This window comes from Stigmatopora nigra, chromosome 2, assembly GCF_051989575.1.
Source record: "Stigmatopora nigra isolate UIUO_SnigA chromosome 2, RoL_Snig_1.1, whole genome shotgun sequence".
Lineage (NCBI taxonomy): Eukaryota > Metazoa > Chordata > Actinopteri > Syngnathiformes > Syngnathidae > Stigmatopora > Stigmatopora nigra.
The window spans coordinates 5421693-5447535 of record NC_135509.1 but is presented as its reverse complement, the minus strand read 5'-3'; the positions used below and the strand labels follow the sequence as shown (position 1 = coordinate 5447535).

At 37.0% G+C, this 25843-nt stretch overlaps 1 protein-coding gene across 6 annotated transcripts in view; it reads left to right on the top strand.

Annotated features, from left to right (window-relative positions):
- Window positions 1-24686, top strand: part of tfap2d (transcription factor AP-2 delta (activating enhancer binding protein 2 delta)) — a 58311-nt gene extending 33625 nt beyond the window's left edge. The window contains exons 6-16 of one of the 6 annotated variants that reach the window (XM_077711668.1): window positions 3868-3929; window positions 5712-5751; window positions 9752-9858; window positions 10714-11000; window positions 11541-12056; window positions 15761-15821; window positions 19779-19944; window positions 21199-21317; window positions 21405-21546; window positions 22012-22125; window positions 22853-24686. In XM_077711668.1, coding sequence (XP_077567794.1) covers window positions 10962-11000; window positions 11541-12056; window positions 15761-15821; window positions 19779-19944; window positions 21199-21317; window positions 21405-21546; window positions 22012-22125; window positions 22853-23069 — 1374 coding nt within the window. In that variant the 5' untranslated portion in view covers window positions 3868-3929; window positions 5712-5751; window positions 9752-9858; window positions 10714-10961 and the 3' untranslated portion in view covers window positions 23070-24686. Of the gene's footprint in view, window positions 1-3867; window positions 5752-9614; window positions 9859-10713; window positions 11001-11540; window positions 12057-15760; window positions 15822-19778; window positions 19945-21198; window positions 21318-21404; window positions 21547-22011; window positions 22126-22852 lie in introns of those variants that run through there. The other 5 variants (XM_077711648.1, XM_077711639.1, XM_077711657.1 and 2 more) reach the window with 5 other exon arrangements.
- The last annotated feature ends 1157 nt before the right edge of the window (window positions 24687-25843 follow it).

Sequence of the window (25843 nt, the reverse complement as noted above, 5' to 3'; positions counted from 1 at the left end):
GAGTGTCCAACCCACCCATTAGGCATGTTTTTGGAATGTGGGAGGAAACCAGAGTACCCATAGAAAACCCCTGCAGGCCCAGTGAGAACTTGCAAACTCCACAAAGGTGGACCGACCTAGATTTGAATCTAGGACCCCAGAACTGTGATGTCGATGTACTAACCACACATCTGCAAGGCCACCCGGGCATCCAGAGACACAATACCTGACTTAATCTGGTGTGAAGATAATTGCTGGAAAATCTATATACTGTTGGTACCCTCCAAGGACAGAAGTGGCATCATTAGTGAGTTCCAACTTGCCTGGTGCAGTAAAAGTTGACTCATAATGAAGCTCATCATTCAAGCCTGTGAATCAAATGTCTCCAAAGTCTAATTGGAGAAGTTACTTCTGCAGTGCTTGTGGCAGAGCAAATTAAAAAGTCAAACTAAAGAAAGTGACAAACTTGAATTAGATTCCTACACTAAAGATTTTAAACCGTTGCTTTCAGATGTGAAAGCGTTCTGCATTTAGGCGACGTTTTCTTTGTTTGTTTGCAGCTTCCCAGAATCAACACAAGCTCTTTTCTTTTGTGTGCTGCGCATTTACTTTTGCCATTATTAGCTTGCTCCTTTCATGCCAATGAACCTTGTTTAAATTTGAATGTGAATTTGAATTTTAGAGAATAAATGAGGGGGGGTGAAGATCGCAGGGGGGGAAAGAAAGTGGGGAGAAAGGGCGAGAGAGTGAGGTTGTCAGTTGGCTGTCTGTGTTTAATGGAGGTCCCTGGTGTCGCCCTCAGGCTCCTTCACTTCACAATTAATGGAGGATCTCTCTGGGGAAAGCTGTGCTTCTCAATAACACCTACTACACACACACACAAACACACAGCTATAAACCTTCTGGTTTTGCTGAACTCTGCACAGGAGCAATACCTCCATGTGAGCCCCACCACCAAATTTGAGTACTGGACCAACAGTCAGTTTGTCACCAGCCATCTTGAACTGTTTCTACCAGTATAACCACTTATACACACACTGACACAAAAAAATCAGAAAGTGAGGGTGTGGTTTTGAGATGCTATGGAGATGAGAGGAGGTAAGAAGACATGGAAGGAAGAGCGAAATTCTTTTTTCTCCTCAGAACTCATGCTTGATTATATCTCTGCTCTGATCTGTCCACTTTGGTTTTTCTCTCTGCTCTCAATATGGATGTGATTGTGCACACACACCTTTGTGTGTGTGTCTGTGCATACGATTATTCATACTTAAGAAGCGGACTTTCATGTAAAAAGTGTTATAACAAAACAAATGTTGGAGCAACCATAAGTAATTTGACAATTCAAATTATTTTTGGCTTTGCTATTGCCTACTTCATAACTAAACATGTCATTCCTCCATGGTTAAATGATAGTTTGTATAATTGGGAGTTCCACTACATATGTCTCAAAGTCACAAGAAATCTTGAAGGTAGAACATTTGTTTTAGATGATGTTAAACAAGAATCTTGCTGTTCTTTGGCTTTTTATATTCGTATGGACAGTATGAGGAAGTACAAGTGACAGAAAAGGTACAGAATGGCTATTGTAATGTGACCTTAAAGAGAACAAACTTGATTTACTTAAAATACTACTTGTTCAATATTCTAAATAGTAAGATTTTTGTATAAATATCAAGATATATGAGTGTAAAGGGACAAAATGTTTCACTGGGTAAAATCATCAAAATTGACATTACTTCATTAGAACAATCCTTAAACAAACATTGTTATTTTTATTGTTTTATTTTTAGTACCAGTATTCTTAAATACCAAATGTTCAAAAATCTTCATTTTACAATAAAGTCAAATTACTTTAAATATTCCATCACATTCATGTAGAAAATCTATCAAAATTATCCCTTGACTTTACCTAGCAATTGTTAAATCGACCAATCCATCCATTTTTTAGCACTTATCCTCATTAGGGTTGTAGATGACGGGACTTTGGGTAATTTCCAACCAATTGCAATGAACGAAGTAGCATTTGTACTCAACACTTTTCCCCTTCCATTGGTTTGCATCAGAAACTGCTCCCAAAACTAAAGTTGACTTTTCTGCAGACACCCGTCCCACCATTGGATATAGAGCAACCACTGATTGGATCACGCTGCTTTACCTGCATAGCGCCACTTTATTCTCTGCATATTCATCAAACCAGTCATAAATATTGATGGCTGGCATCGGGCGCAGCGGTTGCCCAGTGGCTGCAGGGCATTGTGGGAAATTAGCCACATCACTAATTGTGATCCATTGCCCCTTGAGCATGTCAATCAAACTATGGGAGGATGCTTTTGGGGGCACCTGTAGATCTGAATTTGTATGCATGAGCCGGCGGGAAGAGATCGAGGGAGAGTAAGTGCGTTTGTGTGTGTGGTACATCCAGGGCCACAAGACCACACCGTTGCCATGGTAATCTCTACCATCTGAGCACTTGAGACTCAGGCCGGTGATCTCCGAGAGTGATGGAGTGAGGCTAAGAAATGAAATGAAGTGATCCATGCATTCTCCACCAGAAATTGACCAGAAAAAAAATTGACTTTTTGTTGTTTTTATAATTGTAGTGATTATATTACTGTCCTTATTCTCACATGTTTACTTGTTTGATCAACAGTTATATGCTTTCTTTAAAAACATGGGTACATAGTTTATACTATTTATGTATTAAGGCCGTCAAAATCAACAGATTAAAGCAAATACCTTTTTACGCAAAATGAATGCCAAATAACAACAATACATACTGCTGTAAAGGAACCCAAAATGTAAGAGAACGTTAATATTTATGGGTTAGGCGTTTATAAAAATAAGGAGTAAAAGTGAAGTATTGGCTTTTTTTGACAAAATCCTTGCATGCAACATAACAAGGCAGCTATGGGTCTGCAGAATTATCTTGCAACTGAATGGAGAGCAAACACTTTGCAATCTAACTTGTTTATTTTTATCTGTTAATTGAGAATTATAGTAGATTGTATAGTGTCCATTTTTGGATGAAAATTGGATCATACATTTATTTGCCTTTACTCTATTGTGAGTCAAAAAGTAAGTTTTTCTTTTATTTAGTTTTTTTTCAATTGGATTTTACCACAAAGTAGAAACTGATTCTGGAAATTTCCTCATTTACGTTTAAAAAAACCCCAAAATATATTTAATCTCCCTGCACTAACTTTACCTGCTGTTCACTTGCTCTAAGAGGGGTAATATTCTATATTGAATTAATACTTACAATAGGAGTACAATATAAGATCTTTTCATTTCTTTATGGCTTCCATGACTTCTGATAATCATAATATACTCACTTTATATTATTGAATACGAAACAATCTCAATTTAACAAATATTTACCCCAATCAATCAAGTCAATCTGCTCGTCGGTCATACATTTTTTTCTCTATTAAAGTGGATTTCTAAAAATATATATATACTACATGTTAAATATATGTAGGGCAACATGCTGTTGCTTTCTGTAGTTTAAGCAAAGAGATGTTAAAATATACATACATTTAATTATGCATGTATTATCCAATATGCATGCATATCAAAAGCTATGACCAAGGAGATCTTTATAAATTTATACACTGTGCATAGCTGCTCCCTTTTTCTATCTTCATTTCCTTGGCTTGTCGGGTGATGACTTGCATCTTGTGCAAAAAAAAAAAAAAAAAAAAAAAAAGATATGAAATTGCACCATAAACGTGGTGAACCTTTTAAAAACAGCAAAACATCTCTTAAAGATGTGCCAAAATTCCCCGCCATCTTGCATTTCTCCTACTTGATGTGACACTCTTTGACATATCATAGCCTTCGCAGTTATTTCACCAGGTTTATTTCTTTTTTTCCCCTTCTTTCTCACAGAGTACCTTGATGAATTTCATATACCTCTGTTTGGAAATGCAAGACACAACAGTGTATTGCAGGTGAGTGAAGTCATTAATATTTCCTCTGTATCAATATCACCGGTAGAAGAGTGTGTGCAAAAAAAAAAAAAGTAGATGTGTGTAGAATGTGTGCTTTAGATTGACAGGTGGATGATCTCAGTGAGTAGGGCACCCCGGGATCGACTGCATAATCAGGGAGACAAAGGAGCAGAGGAAGAGATGAAGAGAGAGCGAGAGAGAGAGAGAGAAAAAGAGTGTGTATGTGTGCCGTACGTGAGTGTGAAGGGGGATGAGAGAAGTGCAGAATAGTAAAATTCCCAGAGGGTTGAAGGGGTTGTGTGCTCTCGTCTCTGTTTATTTCCCTGCATCCGTTTGAAATGGTTTGTGCGTGTATGTGTGCGTATTCTAACTCCTAGCTTGTGCCAGTGTGCATGCATGTGTGTGCTCACTCTTGTATGCAAACCATCAATGTGTGTTTGGCAAACGTTTGATGGTTTTCAGCAGTAAATGGGTTCATTGTTAGAATGGCAAAGGTTCCACATCAGGAGACTTCCCAGGTAATTACACGGGAACAGGCAAGTAAACCGCGCACACAATGAAACAACAACATTGTACACGTAACACCCACCTTTTCATACACACCTATCTGTGTTGTCTTGTATTGTGGCGTGTGAGGCTGTAATGTGGCTGTTTGTCTTGCCATGAAGCAGCAGGTCTGTGATCTCACTTGAGCACGTACACACCCTGACTAGTAAATAGCCAGACTATGTTACACAGTAAACAGGTTTAAAGTGAAATGACTTAACCCAAGAAAGACAACAACTAATGTCAATGGGTAAATAATGGAGAAATAATCATAGTCACCCAAAGTCACTTGTGTAATACAAAATGACAAACATTGATTTTTTTATCAGACTTTTGGGGCTCAAATGTAGACCAACCTTTAATGACATAGTCATGTGAAAAAAATGGAACAGTGACACAAAGTACAATGATTTATTTTTCTTATTTTTCAGTATTTAATGATTTTTTGCACATGCACAGGGATTTGGAAGACAGATTTTTCCTATTGGGCCAGCACCTATTTAATTAAGGTTTACTGAGATAAATGTATCCACAGAGGCCACTTAAGTGCCTTCGAAGAGTCCTCAGAGTCCACTTTAGCAAGCACTGCAGCATCTAATATAGTTTAAAGTCACATTCAACCCTCAGGTTGCCATTGGAGCATTGGGCAATGCTATAATGACAATAAAAGAGTGTTCTTCCATTTCTTTTTCCCAATGTTGAAGGTAGGTGGATCCACTGGAATAAATGTATGAAATCATGCAAGTGAGTGGTAGATGTTAATTGTATTGTGTGGAGTTATAGGCCTACTTTGGCGGAGCATTTCTTATGTATGTAAACAGGACAATGATCTATAGAACAGATCTGTTTTCACAAGGATAGATAACATAAAATAATACTGTTTATATGCACATGGTTCTCTTATACTGTTGAAAGGCATTATTTGTTTTAAAGGTTTAGCAATTATTTTCTATTATCAAAATAATTTGCAATCCAAAGTAAGTAAGTAAGTAAGTAAGTAAGTAAATAAGAAAAATATATGTTTTAACTGTCTAGATGATTTAATGGGACTTTTATATATCTGTCATGTGTTTTTGACTTTCAGAACTTGGTATATATATTTTTTCTCCTCCAGCATGAAAAAAACAGACCCAAAATACCAAATCAAAAGTCTCCAAAAAGACACAGAAGTGAATTAATGATTTGAACGGAGCTCAACAGTGATACAGTATTGTTATGTCTTGCATGATGCCACAGAGGACAACAGTTTGGAGAAACTTTTCAGGTACATTTTCCTGTAAGTATTAGTAACTTTTTTATTCTCTTTACACTGAGGTAGCATGATGAAATCAACTGTTTTACCAAATGTACTCAAGATCAACTTTAAATGTTAGAAAAACGGGCCGCAATCTAACAGTAACATGCTATTAATGCATATCATAGTAGTCTCTACAATATATTATCAGCAATCTAAAGTAACTTTGCTAAGGTTCAATCTATCATTGCTAATAAAAGCTCTTTCTTTTATTAGTCTTTTATCTCCCTAATGCAATCTACACATTATCACTTACGACATATACCATAACAGCTCTGTGTTTAAAGATTGCAGTTATTACACAGGAATTACTCAATGGAACCAATGTAAAGCCTGTATGCATATGTTAAATATGACATTCAAATGTGTATTATGGGCAAAAGATTGCCTTGAGAAAGCAGTGGGTTAATCTCCCCCTCAGGATGCTCTGCCAAACCAGCGTCCTCTGCTGGTAAGGACATGTACAACATAGGAAACATATTGCTAATTCAAAATTAAACGAATTTATTGACCTTCAGATTAAGTGCAGCCTTGCGTACCGTTTCAGCGATGACCCCCCAAAAAAGCAGTGTTATGTCTTTAATCAAGAAATTATTAATCTCTTTATTTACTGAAGTCAAAACCTTTTATTTTGGAGGATTTACAGTTAAAATATATGGGGTAGGCCTTTATGTCAGTCAAAATAAGATGCAACATCGCTATATTTTGATTGCATCGCTATAATGTAGGCATTTAAAGTTAAAATTTTTGATGAGGAAAAGTGAATGAATGAAATCATTCCCTAATTGCATTACTATTCATTTTACAATAAAAGTGGATGAGAAATATTGGCAAGACTTTTGGCTTCCGTGTGATCTTGAAAAACTCAAGCAAAGAGAAGTTAATAAGCATCGATCCACGCACAGACGCACGCGCACCAGGCCCACTGAGCCAACAGCTGCTGAAGTTAAGTTTTAAGATCAATTTTATAGCATCGGTTGCAGCTTGATGGCTGTGGACTTTTATTAAAAAATATTGTTAATCACTGACCGTGTGGAACAGCGTGGATTGATTGCTTTGATGGAGATAAACAACTTCACTGCGCAGGAAATTGCAATAAAAATATGGGCTACTTTGCAACGAGCTTTATTATTAATATTATTATGAAGATGAAGGATTAAGCCTCTTCAATATGGTTGAGTTGCTGTCCGTTGGTGGCAGATTGGCCTTTTTCTTGACTATTTCAACAGCAGCTGACACGTGTCTGCCCTCAATAAACCTCTCAATTGACTTCAGGACTAATTACACACACAAAGAACAACAATTAAACGCACTAATTGGCAATACTGACCACCAATGATACCCAGACGCCCATCTTGCTGTAGTTATCAGATAATAGGCTAATAAACCGTTTGGTCACGTGATTTATTTCATTCCATTTTCAACGAATACACTATTGAAGAGCAAACTGGTCAATAAAGATGTCTCTTTCTCTATTGGTCAATCTGTTTCTCCCTGACTATCAGCGACCACCTGTTTCCTGCCTCCTCACCTCACGCACATGCATGCATGAGCAGAAATTAATTTGCTGCAAAACAAGGCGACGACCCCCCCAGAACCCCCTCCCCTCTGTAAACTGACAACTAAATCCCTACAATTAGCAGATCCATATTTGCATATTAACCTGTGCTTCCAGTCCGAGGCGCATCCTTTATCTAGGTCAGACACTATACTCTTAATTGCTTTTTTATTATTATCATGAGGACCAACATCGTCGAGTCTGTTTGTTTATACTCAACACCAGTCGTTATTTGTGATGAAAAAAGTTGGAGTCCACATGCACACAAAAAAACCTCGCATGTTGGCCGTAACGGACTGATTAGATTAAATTAAAATACGCACAAAAAACAAGACGCGCGCATGCGCACTGGCGTCATAGATGCACTTACTTTTTTTCTTTAACACGCACAACGGTTATCTACTATATTTGATTACATAGAACCTGGATATGCCAAATATGTGAAACAAAATATATGCACACATCTCAATGCTGTGCATTTCAACCTTAATGATAAAAAATATTAAATTAATACATCTTTGACTTTTTATGTGAATGGCATGAAACTATAACTAATGAAGTGACCTGTAATTGCATGAAACTGACAACGACATTAAAACTCATTCCACACAATAAATATCTTGAGGATTTAAAAAAAAAAGAAAGAAAAGGAGGAAATATTAAAGTAGCGGTTGGAATATCAACATCCTAAAAAAAATAACTATGCAAACCGTTCATTCACATATTAAGTGGACCTTATTATTATGCACATTCACATTTTTAACTGTAATCCTCAATTGTTTTCTCACACTTGTTCTAAAAATATACCAACAAACCCCTTCTGCAGTCCCCTGCAGATAAGTAATGGCCTGATCAAAATTCTCGCCTGTGGGCTTTACTGGGTTTGGGGCCTTTCCCTGCCTCGTCAGGCGGCAGATGGACTGGCTCCTGTCCGGAGATCAGTTCGCATCTGGTGCATGCGACACTTCCAGTCCCCTGTATAGCAAGACCAATATATGGGCACCAGTTTTAGGACCTAGGGCAGGGATGGTTAACAAGTTAGATAGAAAGAGCCAACATTTTAAACTGAAAGTCAAAGAGGCGCACGTCAAAAGCAGCATTGAAAATAAAATCCAATCTGCTAAATTATGTAATCTAATATTTGTTTTTAATCCGCCCCAATAAATTTGATTGTGTTTTAAAATAGAATAAAAAAATAAGAGAAACATAAAACGAGAAAAAGAGCTACAGTATATACAAAATATGATAAGAAGCAAAGAGCCTCATTCATTTTGGACGGGAGCCGCATGCAGCTCGAGAGCTGCATGTTCGCCACCACTGACCTAAAATGACCGTGCAATTGTCTCCTTGCTTGTAAACTCTTTTGCTTCCTATTTAGTAATCAGGTGTTAAATAATCTTGCTTAATTCGTGGATTACAAAGATATATGTAAAATAAATAAATCTTCACATTGCAATATTGGGTGTCCAATTGATTATTTCTCGTTTAATTTCCCAGAACTCAACTTTATCATGCATCCAAGGAAAGTGAGAGCATCTCATTGCTATATCCAGCCCCCTCCCTTCTCCCACATTCATTCATCCATTGCATCCTTCCATTCTACGCGCCTCCCTGTTAAGTATTACATACCTAGCCGGGATGTGACAACCGGCCTTCGTGGAGCTGATGTAAGAAGCTAGAGGGCAAAAAAAAAAAACCCAATGCTTAAGTAATTAAAATATTTTAAAAGGCCCTGAGAACTTTTTAAATGGATAATACGTGGACGTATTACTGATTCATACAAAAAGAGAAAAACAAAAGGGTGCAACTTCAATTGCATTTTTTTTCTCAAGCAGCACATATACTATAATCATATTATTTGGACATATACTTTTATTGTTCTGGTGCAGTATGAAAAATATTATTGTTATTATTATGGCTGTGTGAGAGGGGTGCATGTAAGCAGGAACAGATGGGAGGGTTAAATAGTTGCTTAATTAAAGTGTAGAGTCAATGGAGGCATCTGGGCGTCAGCAGTCTGCACTTTTAATAATATCACATGAAGATTGGCTTTGCTTACAGCTGACGAGCAAGAAAAACACCAAACAAAACAAGACTGATTGGGGCTTATCTCCACCATTTATGCCCATGCGTTTGCTCTGAATGGGAGAGAATGTGACAGTTATTAGACAGTGTGTGTTCCTCCCCTCCCATCTCCATCTCTACCATAGTACTTGCTCCTCTCCAGTCTTGTGGCCGCAAGCTTTACCTTCTCGCCTTCACGTTTTGTATTGCTGTTTCTTCCTAGGCTGCCCAAGGGCAACGTCTACAGCTATATGTATTCCTGAAATGGGCTGCAGATATCCCACGGTGCACCACTGTTTCATATTAGCCACTTTATCCGTGTGCATGTTCACTTGCTTTTGCATTTTTTGTATTTTACAGTGTAAAAGTCAATGAGAAACGAATAAGGCAAAAAGAAGAAGAAAATTAGACCGTGCAATAACATATCCTTGCAAGAGCTGTAGAACCCTCCCCAAGGGCACAAGCAGGTGAGTAAATAGTATTAAAAAATCACAAAAAAATGAAAATAAGAGGCATAAAAAGAGTTAGTAAAGATACAATACGATGGGAAATGGATATTGTTTTGAAATTGATTTTATTAAGAAAATGCTTTGTGCATCGATTACTCCTTTTTTTTCCTACAATGAAAAATAAATTGCATGCATTCTGATATAAAATCATTACAGCAACAATCGAACCAGAAAGATTTTGTCCAAGCAGCAGAAGTGAAAATAGTATTTTGAAAATATAGTTTATAAGAATAACAGTAGTAACAGTGAAAATACAATTCAAAATTACATATGCAATTCATTGTGTTTTAGCAAAATGATCCACAAACCTGCAAAAAAACATGCATAAATGCACTCCTTTTGTTTAAAAATCCTCTTTTCAATTCAAAATCCTCCCCACTATTAAACACATCCAAAATCCCCCTTGCTCTCCATCATAACATCTATTCTAAACATTAAAAATTCCATTTTATTTCCCTAAAAACATTCCCTATAATACACAAAATCAACTTACATTTCCAGTCCAAAATCCGCATTCTTTTGCAAAACAAAAAAAAATGCAATACAAACATAAGGATCACTAGAAACAAAAACAAAAAAACCTCACAGTGAAAGCGAGCAGAAAGAAACCCATGCATGCACAAACGGGTAAAAAAAGGAAATGTCCGCCCAACTAAAAAAAAAACGGGCAAAAATATTGAAATCAGCACGTGCTTCCTTATCAAGACGAAAATACAATATTTATTCCTGGTCTCTTGGGATACTCCGCTCCGTCTATTGTCCTCCCATTCCTCAGTGCTGATGCTTAATTTTCCAAACTTCTATATTACCAAGGGACCTACGACATCAGCCGAGAAATACCCTGCAAGTACAAAATCCGTGAGCCAGCCCCGTCCGTGCAGAGGGGAGACGCTTGCCTTGCACCAGCTTTTCTTGCCCTTCTTACCCACACACAGCGAGCAAGGGGGGGAGACTTCTTTCCACCATTTAATGCACATTTGGGGGATTTTAACGCGTTTTTTTAAACAATCATCGGAGAGGAGAGGGACAAAACCGGTTCATTTGGAGAGGAAAAAAACACAATGTCAGCGACCTTCCCGGGACTTGTCCACGACGCAGAGGTAAATGCGCCTTTTAATTGTTTTAAAAATAAGTCAAATGAGGTTTTTACTTGGGTGGATTTTTGTGTGGAGTAGTCATCGGAGTATTTAATTAGAGAAAATGTTGTTTTATTATTTTTAAATAGGGATAAGGACATAGAGTGAGCAGGAAAATGGTTTTTATTCTTATGTGGAGGAATATGATTTGTGCGTGTATTCATTGGGAGTAACTGGAAGCAGTAAAGTTTTGGATAATATAAGAAAATACGAATTTCAGTTTTAAATAGCAGCAAATGGGGTTTAAAAATGGAAAGAAAAAGGCAAATGATAGCTCCTGTTGCCGGTCGTTTGAGATGACATCTCCTTTAGGTTATTTAAAAGCGAGGAAAAACGCACTTTGTGAGTTTTTTTTTTTTTTGTAGTCAGGGCGTGTGTTGTCATTGTTGTTGTTTTTCTCGTTTTATTTTTTTACCCCTCTCCAAGCCATTACGAGGAGAAAAAGGCTGCTACTGCTAAAATGACACGGTTCCCACAGCCCGCTTGTGTTTCTTTATTCCGCAGATACGTCACGACGGATCAAACAGCTATCGGCTCATGCAGCTCGGTTGCCTGGAGTCCGTGGCCAATTCCTCGGTCGCTTACTCCTCCTCATCCCCGCTCACCTACCCGGCGTCGGCGGGCACGGAGTTCGCCTCTCCTTACTTCTCGGCCAACCATCAGTACACTCCCCTGCATCACCAGTCCTTCCACTATGAGTTCCAGCACTCGCACCCGGCCGTGGCCCCGGAGGCCTACGGGCTCAATTCGCTGCACTCGGGCCAGTATTACCAGCAGATCCACCACGGGGAGCCCGCAGACTTCATCAACCTGCACAACGCGCGCTCGGCGCTCAAATCGTCGTGTCTGGATGAGCAACAGCGGCGAGAGCTGGGCTGCCTCGACGCGTATCGGCGACACGACCTCTCCATTATGACGTCACATGGATCGCAGGCCTACGGCGTCGGGATGCACCATCCGGACCAGAGACTCTTGCCTGCTGCCGGCCTGGGCCTTGCCTCGGGCGCAGACGACTTGCAGGTACCCATTTTGCAAATCTCAACTAAAAATAAACAAATACACACACAAACCCCGACTCATGTAGGATAGGATGATAGACTTTACACCATCCCTCGCACAACACACGCACACACATCTCCACTTTTTGCAAGTAAGCAATTTAATGACAACAAACAAAATGTGATAAAAGCATATGGTTCATGAAGAACATCAAAATACATAATTTTATTTTTATTAATTGTTCTTAAAGTTATGTTTGGCCAGCCCTAAGTGATTTTTTTCACATGCAGCATCACAATACATTTGATGGGTAACAGTACATTTGATGAACACCATCTAATGCTAACCTAAACATTTAATATTTGTAAATAGTTTATTAAAAAAGATATTTTAAGTCATGTTTTTTTAATTCTGACAAAATGTCAAAGAACACTACTGATCACTAAGTGAAATCATTCTCATTAATTTCAGAGACATTACAATAGAGGATTTTAAAGGATGCAATTTAAAAAATAAGTAGATTACATGATTTTGTTTTAAAATATCAGTCTATCCAGTGAGGTATATTGTGTGGTATTGTCTATTGCAGTGTTACATTGTATACTATAGCCAACAAAATATAGTCAAGAGCACTGCAGCGGATAGTGTTATATTGTACAGCATGCTAGTATAGCATGGAACATCAAATAGCATGCCATAACATGGCATTGCATGGCAGAGTATACATAGTATGGGATGGTATTGTATGGTGTGGTATGGTATAGTATGGTACAATATGGTATGGTGTGGTATGGCATGGTACAGTATGGTATGGTATTGTATTGTATGGTACGGTATGGTACGATATGGTACGGTATGATACAGTGTTGTATGGTAAGGTATGGCACCGTATGGGATGGTATGGGATGGTATGGAATGGTATGGAATGGTATGGTATAGGGTAGTATAGCAAAACAATATTCCAATGAATATTATCATAATCTAGTTGTAAATCAACCACACACTCTTCATTGAATGTTGTCCAACATTGTAGTATGCCTGCAGGACCCAAGTTTTTTGTAATTTTTTAAGTTGCAGCCATTTTTAGGCCAAATTTGACACGTGGGTTCTCTAGGCATATGGCCAATTCTGGTTTCTCCTGTGGACTGATCCACACAAATCCTGTGGGCACTGGAAGTCTTTTGCAACAAATTGCAGTACTGTTAAGATGTCCACAATAGTTTGGCCATGCGGTCAATATTTCATGTATTCTCGTCTAGTCAGGTAGTCCCCATTTACCATAGTCTAGTCTACTAAGGTCACCCCACCCAAGCATCCATGCTCCAGTGGCCCACTATTGACACCATACCCCCACCCCACTACAAGCATAATTCCGAAATATGAGAGGCAAAGAGGACGCCAGATGTCTGCCAGTCTGCTGACTTGGCTCGCTCGGCATGTGTATAGGTTCTTTGCAAGGTCTATGGAGAAAAAGCGAATAATGCTGCATATCATCTCCAGATCATTTGCTTGCCAGCAAGTAGCGAACGTGACCGTACAACAAGTAAATGTCAAGTCTGCACGGGGGCCGCGCCCCTGAAAAGCCAGGCGTCTGTTTTCTAAAGGTTAATTGACTGGCAGTCTATACAATCCTCGTCAAATCCGCCCTTTATTTTTCCACGCGCACACGTGACCCAGATTTTACATAAATCTTTTGGATGTAAAGAACTCATCGGGAAGAAAAAAATGGCTGGATGTGAATGTGAGTGCGCGTGTGTGTGTGTGCGCGCGCACGTTTCAAGAAAAGCGGCTGGTTTCTATTCTGCGGTCAAGGGCGGATTAAGGGATCGGGCTTGTGGACACAATGCCCCTGTTCGAGTGCCATAAAGCACCATAGTTTATCCAATTACCGACTTAACGTCAATCAACTTTGTTACTTATACAACGACATCTGAGCTCATTTAAACAAGCCTCTAGTTAAACACGTTGACAAATAATGTCGCCTCTGTTAAGTATGTTGACCAACTTTTAACCATATTTGAACATGATGGCATTATTTACTACATTTTTAAACCATTTCAATGGTGTTGAGTTAACATGAATGAACAAAAAGAAATGTTATGTTTTTATGCATCCAGCATAAAAATTACATTTTTAAAAATTATAAAATGCAGTATTTGCAATTAATTTCTCCATCTAATTTATTATTATATTTATATATTATTATTTATCTATTACAAGCAATATATTTGTAAATTTAGTTGCAATGGCATTTCAAAAATATGGGATATTCTGCATTTTGCATCAGATTTAATTATATTTTATGCCTTTGGATGGTATAAAACCAGCTCCGGTTTGGTAAAAAAGAAAAAGAAAGAAAAGCTCCGTGAACCTGAGCTCGCACAAAGCGTGGACGGAACAGATGCGTCCATGGTTCCGTGGAGCCCACTGTCATCTTTTGAGAGACTTAAAGAGATTTTCATGCTGAACAAAAGCAGCTGCCACACCTTTCCACCATTACTAAGTTAATTCATGCAAGATCTCTGCATTTTGTATATTGATTTAATAATCACTTTAGCTCCGCAATGGAATAAAAAGAAACAGAACAGGAGCCGGGTTTATATGTAGCCTTCATACCCCCTCAAAAAAAAGACCAACTACATACAACAAGCTCCTTTTTCCCCGTTTTATTATAATGGGGGGGCTTTTTTTTTAGCAGGAACAGGCCTCCAGGCTCGCACGGGGGATTAAGTGTTTCTGAATGAAAAGAGCGTGTTCTTCTTTCTTGATGACAATGTTGATAGTGCTGATCTGGACTAAAATGCACACACGGGCTATTAAGTCTACAACAGGTTGGACCTTGTAGATATTATATATATCTTTTTTTTAATAGATGTGAAATGCCATTGCTTTTTGAGAAGTAAAAATACATTATTGAAAAATAGTCAACCTCCAAATTTATAGGTAGTTTAATTATGTATATGTGCATATTTAGGGTAAATTGAAATTTTGATTTTATATCAAATATTATTTTGAGGTCCAAATACAATTATTCATCTGTTTCATTATAAATACTGTGGTATTTTTTAACCATATACAATTATTTTATCTGTTGAATGATAAACAGTGTTGGTTTTGTTTTATATTTAAAAATGTTTTTACACTATGAAATATGTAAAGGTAAATCAATGTGTGTTATGGGATATAAAGGACAATTAATTTATCAATCACAATTATAACTGTAAACGTAAAAGTCTTTCAAGTGTGTCAGTTAACACAATTCTATTCAACATTTCAATCTCATCCTGTAAATTTAATTCAGTAAATCTGATATTTGAAAACAACTATTTTATAGAAAAAAATACTTTTTTCCTTCCCTATCTATAAGTTAAAAATAAATATATTGATAATTGTTCGTTAATGCTAAATAATGGGAAAAAACTGCCCTTCTTCACTGATTGGGTGTCAGAAATAACACATTTCCCCATTTATTGACATCATTATTTCATGTCTCTTGCCTTAAGATTTTTTCTTTATTCTACTTAGAAATTGATGGATGTTGATTGATTTGGATACATCCCACAATAAAAAAATAAATAAATATCCATTCCCTATTTTGACCTGACACTCAATGTGACTGTAGCAATTCACACATAGACTACACTTGTTGTCCTCAATCACCCCAAGTTTGCTGAAACAAGGACTACAAAGTGATTGTCAGCTAATGAGCGCGTCTCCCTCCACAGGGCTCCGTGGAGGCACAGTGTGGGCTCGTACTCAACGGCCAAGGGGGCGTCATCCGGAGAGGTAAGACCCACTTCCACTTGTCTTATGTTTCCTTGTGTTGCTGCGTTGTATACCCCAGGCCGTGAACACTCGTGTTCTGACACGACAAGACAAGAGAGCAAACACTATTCCGGAACACTCGACTAGTGTGCTGTCAGTTTATTACACTTTCACTTGGGTACATGTTGATGCCTATTTCCAGCCTAAATCACTTTAGCAGTCACTAAATTCCTTGAAAAGAGAATCCCCTTTTACTAAATATTTTGTTGTGGATTTATTTATCATGTTTTGTATCAGTATAGGACGTTTTTTGACTGCAGTCTTTATGGGATATCAAATTTAGAATATCATATTTGTGTTTGTGGGGTATCAAATATGATATTCTAAATTTTATATCCCATAATAAATGCAGATTGGAATACCTACATGCAGAATTATTTGATTATAAAACTGATCAGGCTCAATTTGGTCAATTAAATTCATAATTTTTATTGGTAATAATCATAAGAGTTGTGTACTAGACAATTCTCAAAAATTAAAACAACAGATGGTATAAATAATGACTGCAGTCATTATGGGATATCATAATGTAGAGTGTGAGTATTGTAAGTATTTTAAAATTAACAGTATTTTGGAATAACTGCATGCAGAATTATTTGATTATTATATGATGAGGTTTAATGCAGCTTAATCAAATGCCATTCTGAATATTTTCTTAGAAATCATCTGTTTTTTATCAGATTTGAAGTTAAAAATCAATTTATAAACAAATCCAATCAGTGTCAGTTGTTTAAATTTGACTTATTGAAAAAAAATCTGAAAGATATTGACCATTTTTACTTCAGTTTCTTGGGACAACAATCCTTCCTCTGGTTTACACAAAGTATTGCGATTTTTGAAAGAACTCATGCGTGTGTTTGTTAGAAAAAAAATCATCAGGCCGACGCGCTTTTTCCATACGGAGAGGAAAGCTGCGTGTCTCCACTTTAATTTTTCATCAGGCGGGCCTGCCGAGGTGTTGGGGGCTTTTCTCTCAGATTGACGCGGGAATCCCTTCGCTATCACATTCGGTTAATGGTGCGCAGTATTTGGCCCTGAGCTCAGCCGCCGCAACCATCACAACCAATAATCTTTGCTTTAGTTCGCACTCCTGTATCGATAGCTTCTCTCGCCTCGGGCGCACGCTTTGATATGCTAATGTAGAGCGGGGCCCCGGATTCAGCCGAGATCATATTAATGTTGTTCTTTCTGACTACGGCTTTGCAGGCATGAATATTCACATATACAACCCCCACCCTCCTTCCTTTTGATGAAAACCAGTCAAGGAACGCATTCGCCATTAAAAGCCGTCTGCACTTTTAACTCTTTCACTGCCACCCCATCTACAATGTGTTTTGAAAAATATTATCATTGATATTAAAAACCCACATCAACAGAGACGTCCAATCCATTTTGACTCCACGTCAAAATGGATTGGTCGCCTGCCGCAGTCACCTTAAGGCATTGAGTGAACCACCGTTTGAGGCCTACTTCCGGTTCAGCGCGTGACATCACCTCATTCCCACGTTTCCCCGCCAAGCAAGAAACCGCGTGTAAACATTGTTGTTCGACTATGAGAAGAATGACATTGGGCCCATGTTCTTTTTCTTTAATTTCCCTGGCAAACTGGTTTTAAAAAGGCGCTTGATTCCGCGTGTGATCCCGCCCGCCGCTCGCGCCGCAGCCCGAGGCTACTCTCCGTTGCTTAAATACCGTTATCGCCTCTGGGCCCGCACGCTTCGCTCGCTGCACTAGCAGCAATAGCTCGTTTCGATTGCCCTTGGCAACATAAAATACAAACTACTTTGTATCAAAACATTTTTAGGGGAATTAATAGGATGTGAACCCGCGGCTTTCAGAGGAGCGCGCCCCCTGTCAGAGCGCGTGATTCTGACAGACAGGTCACATACTAGAGTGGAATTGGACGCATGCGCAGATTAAGTACTTACTGGTCATTCTACAATCACAAATATTCGCAAACATCACATTTTAAATCAACCATAAGTCTACATAGTTTTTATCCAAGTACTCCAGTTTCCTAAAAAACTCAAAATTGTCTCTAGGTATGTATTTGTGTGGAGGCATGATTGTTAGTTTTTGATTGGCTGGCTGGTAATTCAGGGTGTACACGGCCTACTCCCCATTGTTGGCTGGGATAAGTTCCAGCACCCCCGCAACCATGATGAGGATAAACAGCTTAAAATGAATCATTGAATAAAAATACAACAATGTTGTCTCTTGTAACTACGAGAGCATTTTATAGAAAAAATATATAATAAAAATAATATTTCAAATAATAATTATTTTTTATGGAATACATGTCCCACAATGACTTAAGTTATACAACTTATCAGTTTTTCAAAAGCATGGGAGCAGCAAAGGCATTTTCTCACTTTTATTTTATTGTTTAACCTTTAGCTTGATTCATCTCACTCTAGCTTATGAAAACTTGTTATAAGTATGATCAGAATTAGAGCAATAATAGCTAAATAACTTCTATTATTATTAAGATAGATTATTATAGAATTAACAGTTCCCCTACAACACAGTTGCTGTATAAAGTATTGTAAATTATGTTATAAAATCATATACAATGCATTAAACTGTACTGAGGATATAAAAACTATAATGCTTTAGCAATGATATATTATTTTATAAGTACATAGAAGAAAATAAGTTTACTTTTCAAGAATATGGAAGCCCCAATGTTGCAATTCCAGTTAGGTTTTGAAATAAGATCCTCTATGTTTCCTAGAAATAAAAAATATTCAACTGCCTTCTCCTAGTGTAACACACACTGGTGCTGATTGTGAATAATACATTTTGAGCAGAAAAATGTAGGTTAGAGAGCCTATCTTGGTGGCCAAATGGATCCACATTGGCCACCCAAAAAAATGACTGGCGTGGGCATCTTTGCCTGCAGCTCTTGTTCTCTTTGGCCTAAATGGCATCTTTCTCTCCATTTCCATCACATCCGGCATGGCCTGATAACAAAGCGACACACCCTGCTGTTAGGTTTGATAATGAGGCAGATGAATAATAGAATATAGCCCACAGTACATCAGACATGCAGCAACCTTGCGTTTTAGATGCTTGGCACGTTAGTTTAAGTGAAAGTTGATTAATAATAGGCTCTCTCATCTTGAACAGTCGATACAATATATTCCAGGTGGAAAGCAAAGACTTATTCAGATACAGTTAATAAATAAGAGCCTTCAGTGTTTTATGGACACTTTTGCAAGCACCTGATAGCAGCCCATCAATCTAATAAAGTGAGGCTTTGTTTACTCACTTATAGAAATATTAGTTTAAAGCTCAAGTTCACGTTTATGAAGTCTACATGTATAGTTAAGAGTATAAAAAGGAAGTGATTGACTGAAAAAAAGGAGGCTATTAGTCAGCTGTCAAGCACAATCATATTTCTTGTCACAAAACAACAATGGAAATATGAAGACATTGTAGTCAGCTATAATGGAGGAAATACAGTCTATTACAAATCGATGGTATAATTCTATTGGTTGAGTAGTCAGGTAATAAATATGTTTTATTTGGGAAGTGTATTCATCTGTATTGTTCGTAGTACAAAAATTCTGAAAGCATTTTTAGTGATAAATGCACTACTGGATAGAATTCTTATTTATAAGCATGCAATCACATGATTGTTTTGGGTGAGTTCAATGATTTTTAAAAACAATAGTAGTATTGTCTGACTGTTATTTATAACATTTTGCTGGGTTGTATATGTGATGTCATGAATTGTATACGTTTTTTTTCTCGTAGAAGCACAGCGGGATCTTGGCACATTTTCTCAAATTTTGTTGCCGTTGAGTTTTCCAACTAAATCACTTGCACTTTAAATAGTACTCTGCTTTCTGTCACAGTAAAAAAAATCTTATGTGGTACTTTTGTTCTGACAAATTGTTATGTATTTTTGTGCAGGGGGAACTTGTGTGGTGAATCCGACAGATCTGTTTTGCTCGGTACCAGGTCGACTGTCACTACTCAGCTCCACCTCCAAGTACAAAGTCACCATTGCAGAGGTGAAAAGAAGACTGTCACCACCAGAATGCCTCAATGCCTCTCTACTGGGTGGAATATTACGCAGGTTTGTGGAGAAAAAAAAATAACAGAAATTTGACATTTCGTTTTCAGGACCCTGGACAGCGCCTATAAGTATAGACTAACGACAAAGGTCATTAGTCAAACAGTTCTTGGACATACGGTATACTTTGCATTCATGCACACAATTAATACAAGTGTTCTTCAATGTTATTGATTTAGAGGGGCAATAGTAATTGAGGAAGATTGTCGAGCACTTTTCAAACGTTAATCTATTTAATGAACTTTGAAGAGAGCTACATGAGTCTTTGTAGAGCTCAGATAAAAGAGAGGATATGCCGGTAGAGTAGCGTTCAGCACCACTATTGGCAAGTCTGAGGAAAAACCTTGCAAGGATTAGAGGAACCAGTGTGTTATCGATGTGGTTACGAGACAAAGAAAGAGTACTATAATGATAATGAATAATACTCATCAACAATCAACATTAAAGTAATGTTGGTAAACAAGAAGTGAACTAACAACTCTGTTTTGAGACAGATACTTCATACAAGTTTGATTTAAGTGTCATATTATTATTACTATTAGACATTTGGCGGCACAGAAAACAAGTGGTTAGCAGGTTCGCCTCGCAGTTCTGAGAATCAGGGTTCATATCAACTATCCTGTGTGGAGTTTGCATGTTCTCCCCATACCTGTGTGGGTTTTCTCTGGGTACACCCAACAACCATGCTGATTGGATAGGCTCCAGCTCCCCCAAAATGAATGAATTAATACAGGAATATTAGACATTTTAACATACAGCCAAAAAAGACTATTTTTTACGAATTTGTCGTTTGATGAATCTCAATCCAAATTCAAAGATCCACCCCCAAATGACCATCATATTCTTCATTTAAATAGAATTAGCAACATGTATTGTCACATATCCATGTGGAACAAAAAAAATGAAAATGACATGAATCCAAAATAGTATGTATTTCATGAAAGATAAATGCTCAAACAAGAGACATAAAGAAGCTCAAGGGGAATTAAACCTGAAAGCATATTAAATATGCAGATGTGCTTGATTAAAGAAGTGATAGTTGTACAGAAAGTGACACGTTTTAATCTATTCCTGACTTTCATTTATGATTATGATGTTGTCATAGTATTGCAATGAAATATTGTCTACCACTAAATTCCTTTGTCTATACTCGACTCTTCTAACCAAGTATTTTGGAACAATTCCCAAGAAAGAGAGAAATACAAATCTTCTAAAAATATAAAAGACATGACATAAAACTTGTCTACTCTTTTTCAGAGCCAAGTCAAAGAATGGCGGTCGCTGTCTTCGGGAGAAATTGGACCGTCTCGGTCTCAACTTGCCGGCAGGACGGAGAAAAGCTGCCAATGTCACACTGCTTACCTCCCTGGTGGAGGGTGAGTTTCTTTTATATTTTCATTCTGAAATCCTGTTATTTTTCCATCCGCATCCCTCTCATCAGTCTGTGATATGTATTTATGCAGGAGAAGCACTCCACCTGGCAAGAGACTTTGGCTATACCTGTGAGACAGAGTTTCCCAGCAAGGCGGTGGGCGAACATTTGGCCCGGCAGCACAATGAGTCGAAAGAATCTAGCGCACGGAAAAAAATGGTTTTGGCTACAAAGTGAGAAGACACACAAACACACTATACACACACACACACATACAAAAAACAGGTTGTGCTCCATTTTCTGATTCAAATACATTTGCATGAGAGAATGTTTACATTTAAAACACAAAAAAATACTTACAAGACAATTCATACTGAAATATTGATACTTGCAATACTGGATTTTCAAATTGATATGTATTAATATATATACCTTATAGATCATATTTGCATATACCATTTGGAAGCACTGATTTTCATTGTTGCAAAATAGTCTGTTATTGGTATATGTAATACATTTTAAATTATTGCCACAAGGAGAAAATTAATTGCTAATGTTATTTCTGTTTTAAATAAACAAAATTCCTTCTTTAGCATAACCTAACAGCAGATATTCCTCCTTATACACTACATTAATGTATCAAAAAACAGTATAGCTTTTTAGATCTAGGTCACTAAGTTTTGTTTTGTTTCTTACAGGCAAATTTGCAAGGAATTCCAGGATTTGTTGAGCCAAGATCGTTCTCCTTTGGGCTCCTCCAGACCAACACCCATCCTGGACCTGGACATTCAGAGACACCTTACACACTTCAGGTAATTAAAAAACACAAGAAAACACTCTGTAATACTATGAAATATTTCTTTTTTTGAGCTTGGTGTTGCTACTAGAGCAGAATTTAAATTTAGCATCAATTAAAGTAAACTATTGTTGTGTCAGTTTAGTCTCTACTGAGCTATTTGCCATTTGCAAATGTGGCAGCTTTGCTGTTTTTTACGGGAACCTCATGAGGGAGGCTCAGGTGGGAGGACCAGTGGTCTGATCAGAAAGGTCATGGGTGATGTCTCCCTGTGGAGAAAGTTTGAGTTAATCCACAAACAGGAAAAGATACATGAGTTGTTTAGACAAGAATTAATTAGAGTGAATGCTATGACATCATGTAACAGTGACTGATAAGAACAATGTTAAATGCCATTAACAGCATTAAGTTTTCTTCCTATGTATACGTAATGATGGAAATAAAAACAACTTTAAATTTCATTTGCAGTAGATAGTACTGTTTAAGCTTTTATTTGGTAATATTAATTGATTTCATGCATTTTTTAACACAATTTGCTTTGTTTCTTTCACTGTTGGCATAGTACATTTTGTAAAAAAAAAAAATCCCAATTTGCCATTTTTTGGTGATTAAATTCTCGGGTAATCCCCCTGATTTATTGAATACAATTTCATATAAATATATAATTAGTTTGAGAGTCTGCAAAAAAAAAACACACTTACTATAGTCGCTATACATTTGATTTACCATCTTCTTGTCAACAGTCTCATCACTCATGGTTTCGGCACACCGGCTGTTTGCGCAGCTCTCAGCACTTTCCAAACAGTCCTGAGCGAGATGCTCAACTATTTGGACAAAAACTCAAGTGGCAAAACAAGCGGACCAACCGATCAACAGATTAACAGCAGCTCGGATAAATCACAACTCCGGAAAGCAACTGAGTCGCAGAACAAAGACGGGAAAACTGAAAAGACTGAGTAGTCCCAACTGCCTGCTCCCCTGTGCCTTGGAGCTGTGTGTGCGTGTACGAGTGTGTGAGTAAATATGTGTGAGTATGTGTGTATTTATTTCTCTAACTCATTATAAGTTCAATCATTCTGGACTTACACTGGGCATTCAAAATCAGTATTCCATTGCTGGGTTGGTATTTGCACAACACAACATTTCCTGATAAGAAAGGATTTGACCATTTGAATGTGTTGAAGATTTATAAACCTCATGTTTAATCTATGACCTTGATTGACAGGTTCCTTAACATTTGGAAGAGACAACACAGTAGCATACCTTAAATGCACAGGGTAATGGTTTTGCAATTTATACACTCCACAAACAGTAAAGACACAAAAGAGCACTTACTAGCTTAGTTTTTTTGCAGTTTTTATAGGGTTTTTTGCAGTTTTTTTTAAGTTCACAACCCATACTACCAGTTTGTTTCCCATGTGAACAAAACAATATTCGACTGTTTTTCCAACCAAGCCTGGAATAATACAAAGCCTCTGTTTTTATGAGAGTTTAGTAAGTTTTACTACGAAATTAAAGTTAATATTGAAATCTTCATGATATTTGAGTACACATATTGGAGCTGTTTCACAAAAAAAGATTATCTGGATAACCTTTGTTTGTATTATACAATTTTTTAATCAACGCACACCTCAGAAAGTTCTTAAATGTTGCATTCAAAAGTTGTTTGTGTTTTTATAACAAAAACATACATAAATATTCTCAAAGCTAAATGCAATGCCTCAATTGGTAGCATAAATCTACCATACATTATAGTATGAGGGCTAATGGTCACTTTATTCAAATAAAGGATCATTGATAAAGACCTTTGAGGTAACTTTTCTCATGCATCTAATGTGCTAAAATATGATGGAGAGAAAAAAAGTTCCCCTTTGCTAATTCTAATGATCTTAAATAATTTTGAAGTTTTGAAAAGTACCTCAAAACACAATAATGACGTTTTTTTCCATGGTGTCGGGTCTCCGTGGAATAGCTCACATATAATTAAATCATATCCATGATAAGATTCTAAATTTTAGCAAGTTTTAATGCTTTGCAACTAAAATATGGTTCTTAATGCAAATTTTGTACCATGTTTTTGATTGTACCAATGATTCATTTGTGTTCTAAAATATTGCATCGCTGCAATAATATCAAATGAAAATACTAGTCAGTTTTGGACTTTATATATCATAACTACATACGATTTCTTACTAAATTCTCCGAAGAATACATTGAATGTCACAACTGATGCAATAGGCTACGTTGTGATGCGAGTGTGTGAGTATGTTTGTGAGTTTTTATTTTATTTTATTTATTTTTATTTATTTTTTTGTAAAGCGTGAGATGGATCCAAGTGAGCCATTTTGTGACAGTGACTCAGCAATGACTATTTCTTGTGCATGTCCATGTCTATCTTTGTACACTCTCCAAAACCACAATTTGGATCGACACAAGCTCTTTGACTGGCTCATGAACATTTGTAAAGATATATATAAATATTTAAATTACTTTTTTCTTGTAGGATTTGGATAATATATGTGTAAAATCCCTCCATAAAAAAAAATCTGGTGTTCAATAAATACGAGTTGCTATGTGTGCTATTGTTTACTTTGGCCTCCATTTATGATACAAATTCAGATACACATACCCAAACAAATACAATAGATAGAAAGTTACTATATAATGCTGCCTTAATATCTAAAAGTAGTTTCTTTTAATTGCAGTGAAGTGAGGATCTTCCTACATTTCAAAAGCCTGTTTTGTTTACATGTGCTTCACGTTTTCTTTCAAGCTGAGTTTTGTCAATTCAACTCTTTATAAAAAAAAAAAAAAGTTAAGATTAGGATAGGATTGTAGCTGCCTGCTGATGTCTCCATCCATATATTTACTTGTTAATATTCCAGTCATTTGAAAAGGAGGTCATGCTCACAAGTTGGCATTAAAATACAAAAATCAGTCACTTTCACAGAGACACCTCCACCGGTTTGTCACATTCACTCAATACTGAGAAGCTTCAGGTGGGTACGTGATCTATCAGTGAAGACAGTGATATGTGATGGAAGGGTGTGCCGTGGGTGTACAATTGTCATATGTTACACGTTTGCTGCTATTGTTAGATTTCATATTATACTTGTTTTTCGGGATTGATATGGCAGGAAGGATTATATACAAAACAAACACACAAGACTTAAAAAGTTGAATTTATGTAACATTTTAAGGGAATATTATTGTTAATATAACAACTATGTGCATAGATGTCAGTTATATATCAAATTCATAGATTCATAGACCAGGATTTTTGGTTGATTTATTAGTAGAGATTTAAAGTTACATTTTATTATTTTAAACAAAAAAACGGTTGAATTTTTTTGTCACTTTAACAATAGGCACATTCACAGTTTAACAGAATCATTATACTTACTAATAATATAGTATTTTTAAAGAAATTGTTCAATTTAGTCATTATATTTTACTTTAACAGCAATAAATGGGTTTTTTTAATGACTTTCTATCATTACAGTTCATTGACATTCTGGACCAATATATGAAGTAAACTTTTGATGATTTAAAAAACAAAAAAACACCCCAAACTGTTCAAGTCTGTTTAAAAATTTCCCATCACGTTCTTAACATAATAATGAGCAGACGTTTGTTCACCTCTCTCTTTGTTTTCTCTGTTGCTGTTTGGCTTCAACAGGAAGGTACAGACGAACTCTTCTTCATAGCTTGCGGGCTTTTCCTCATTAAATCAG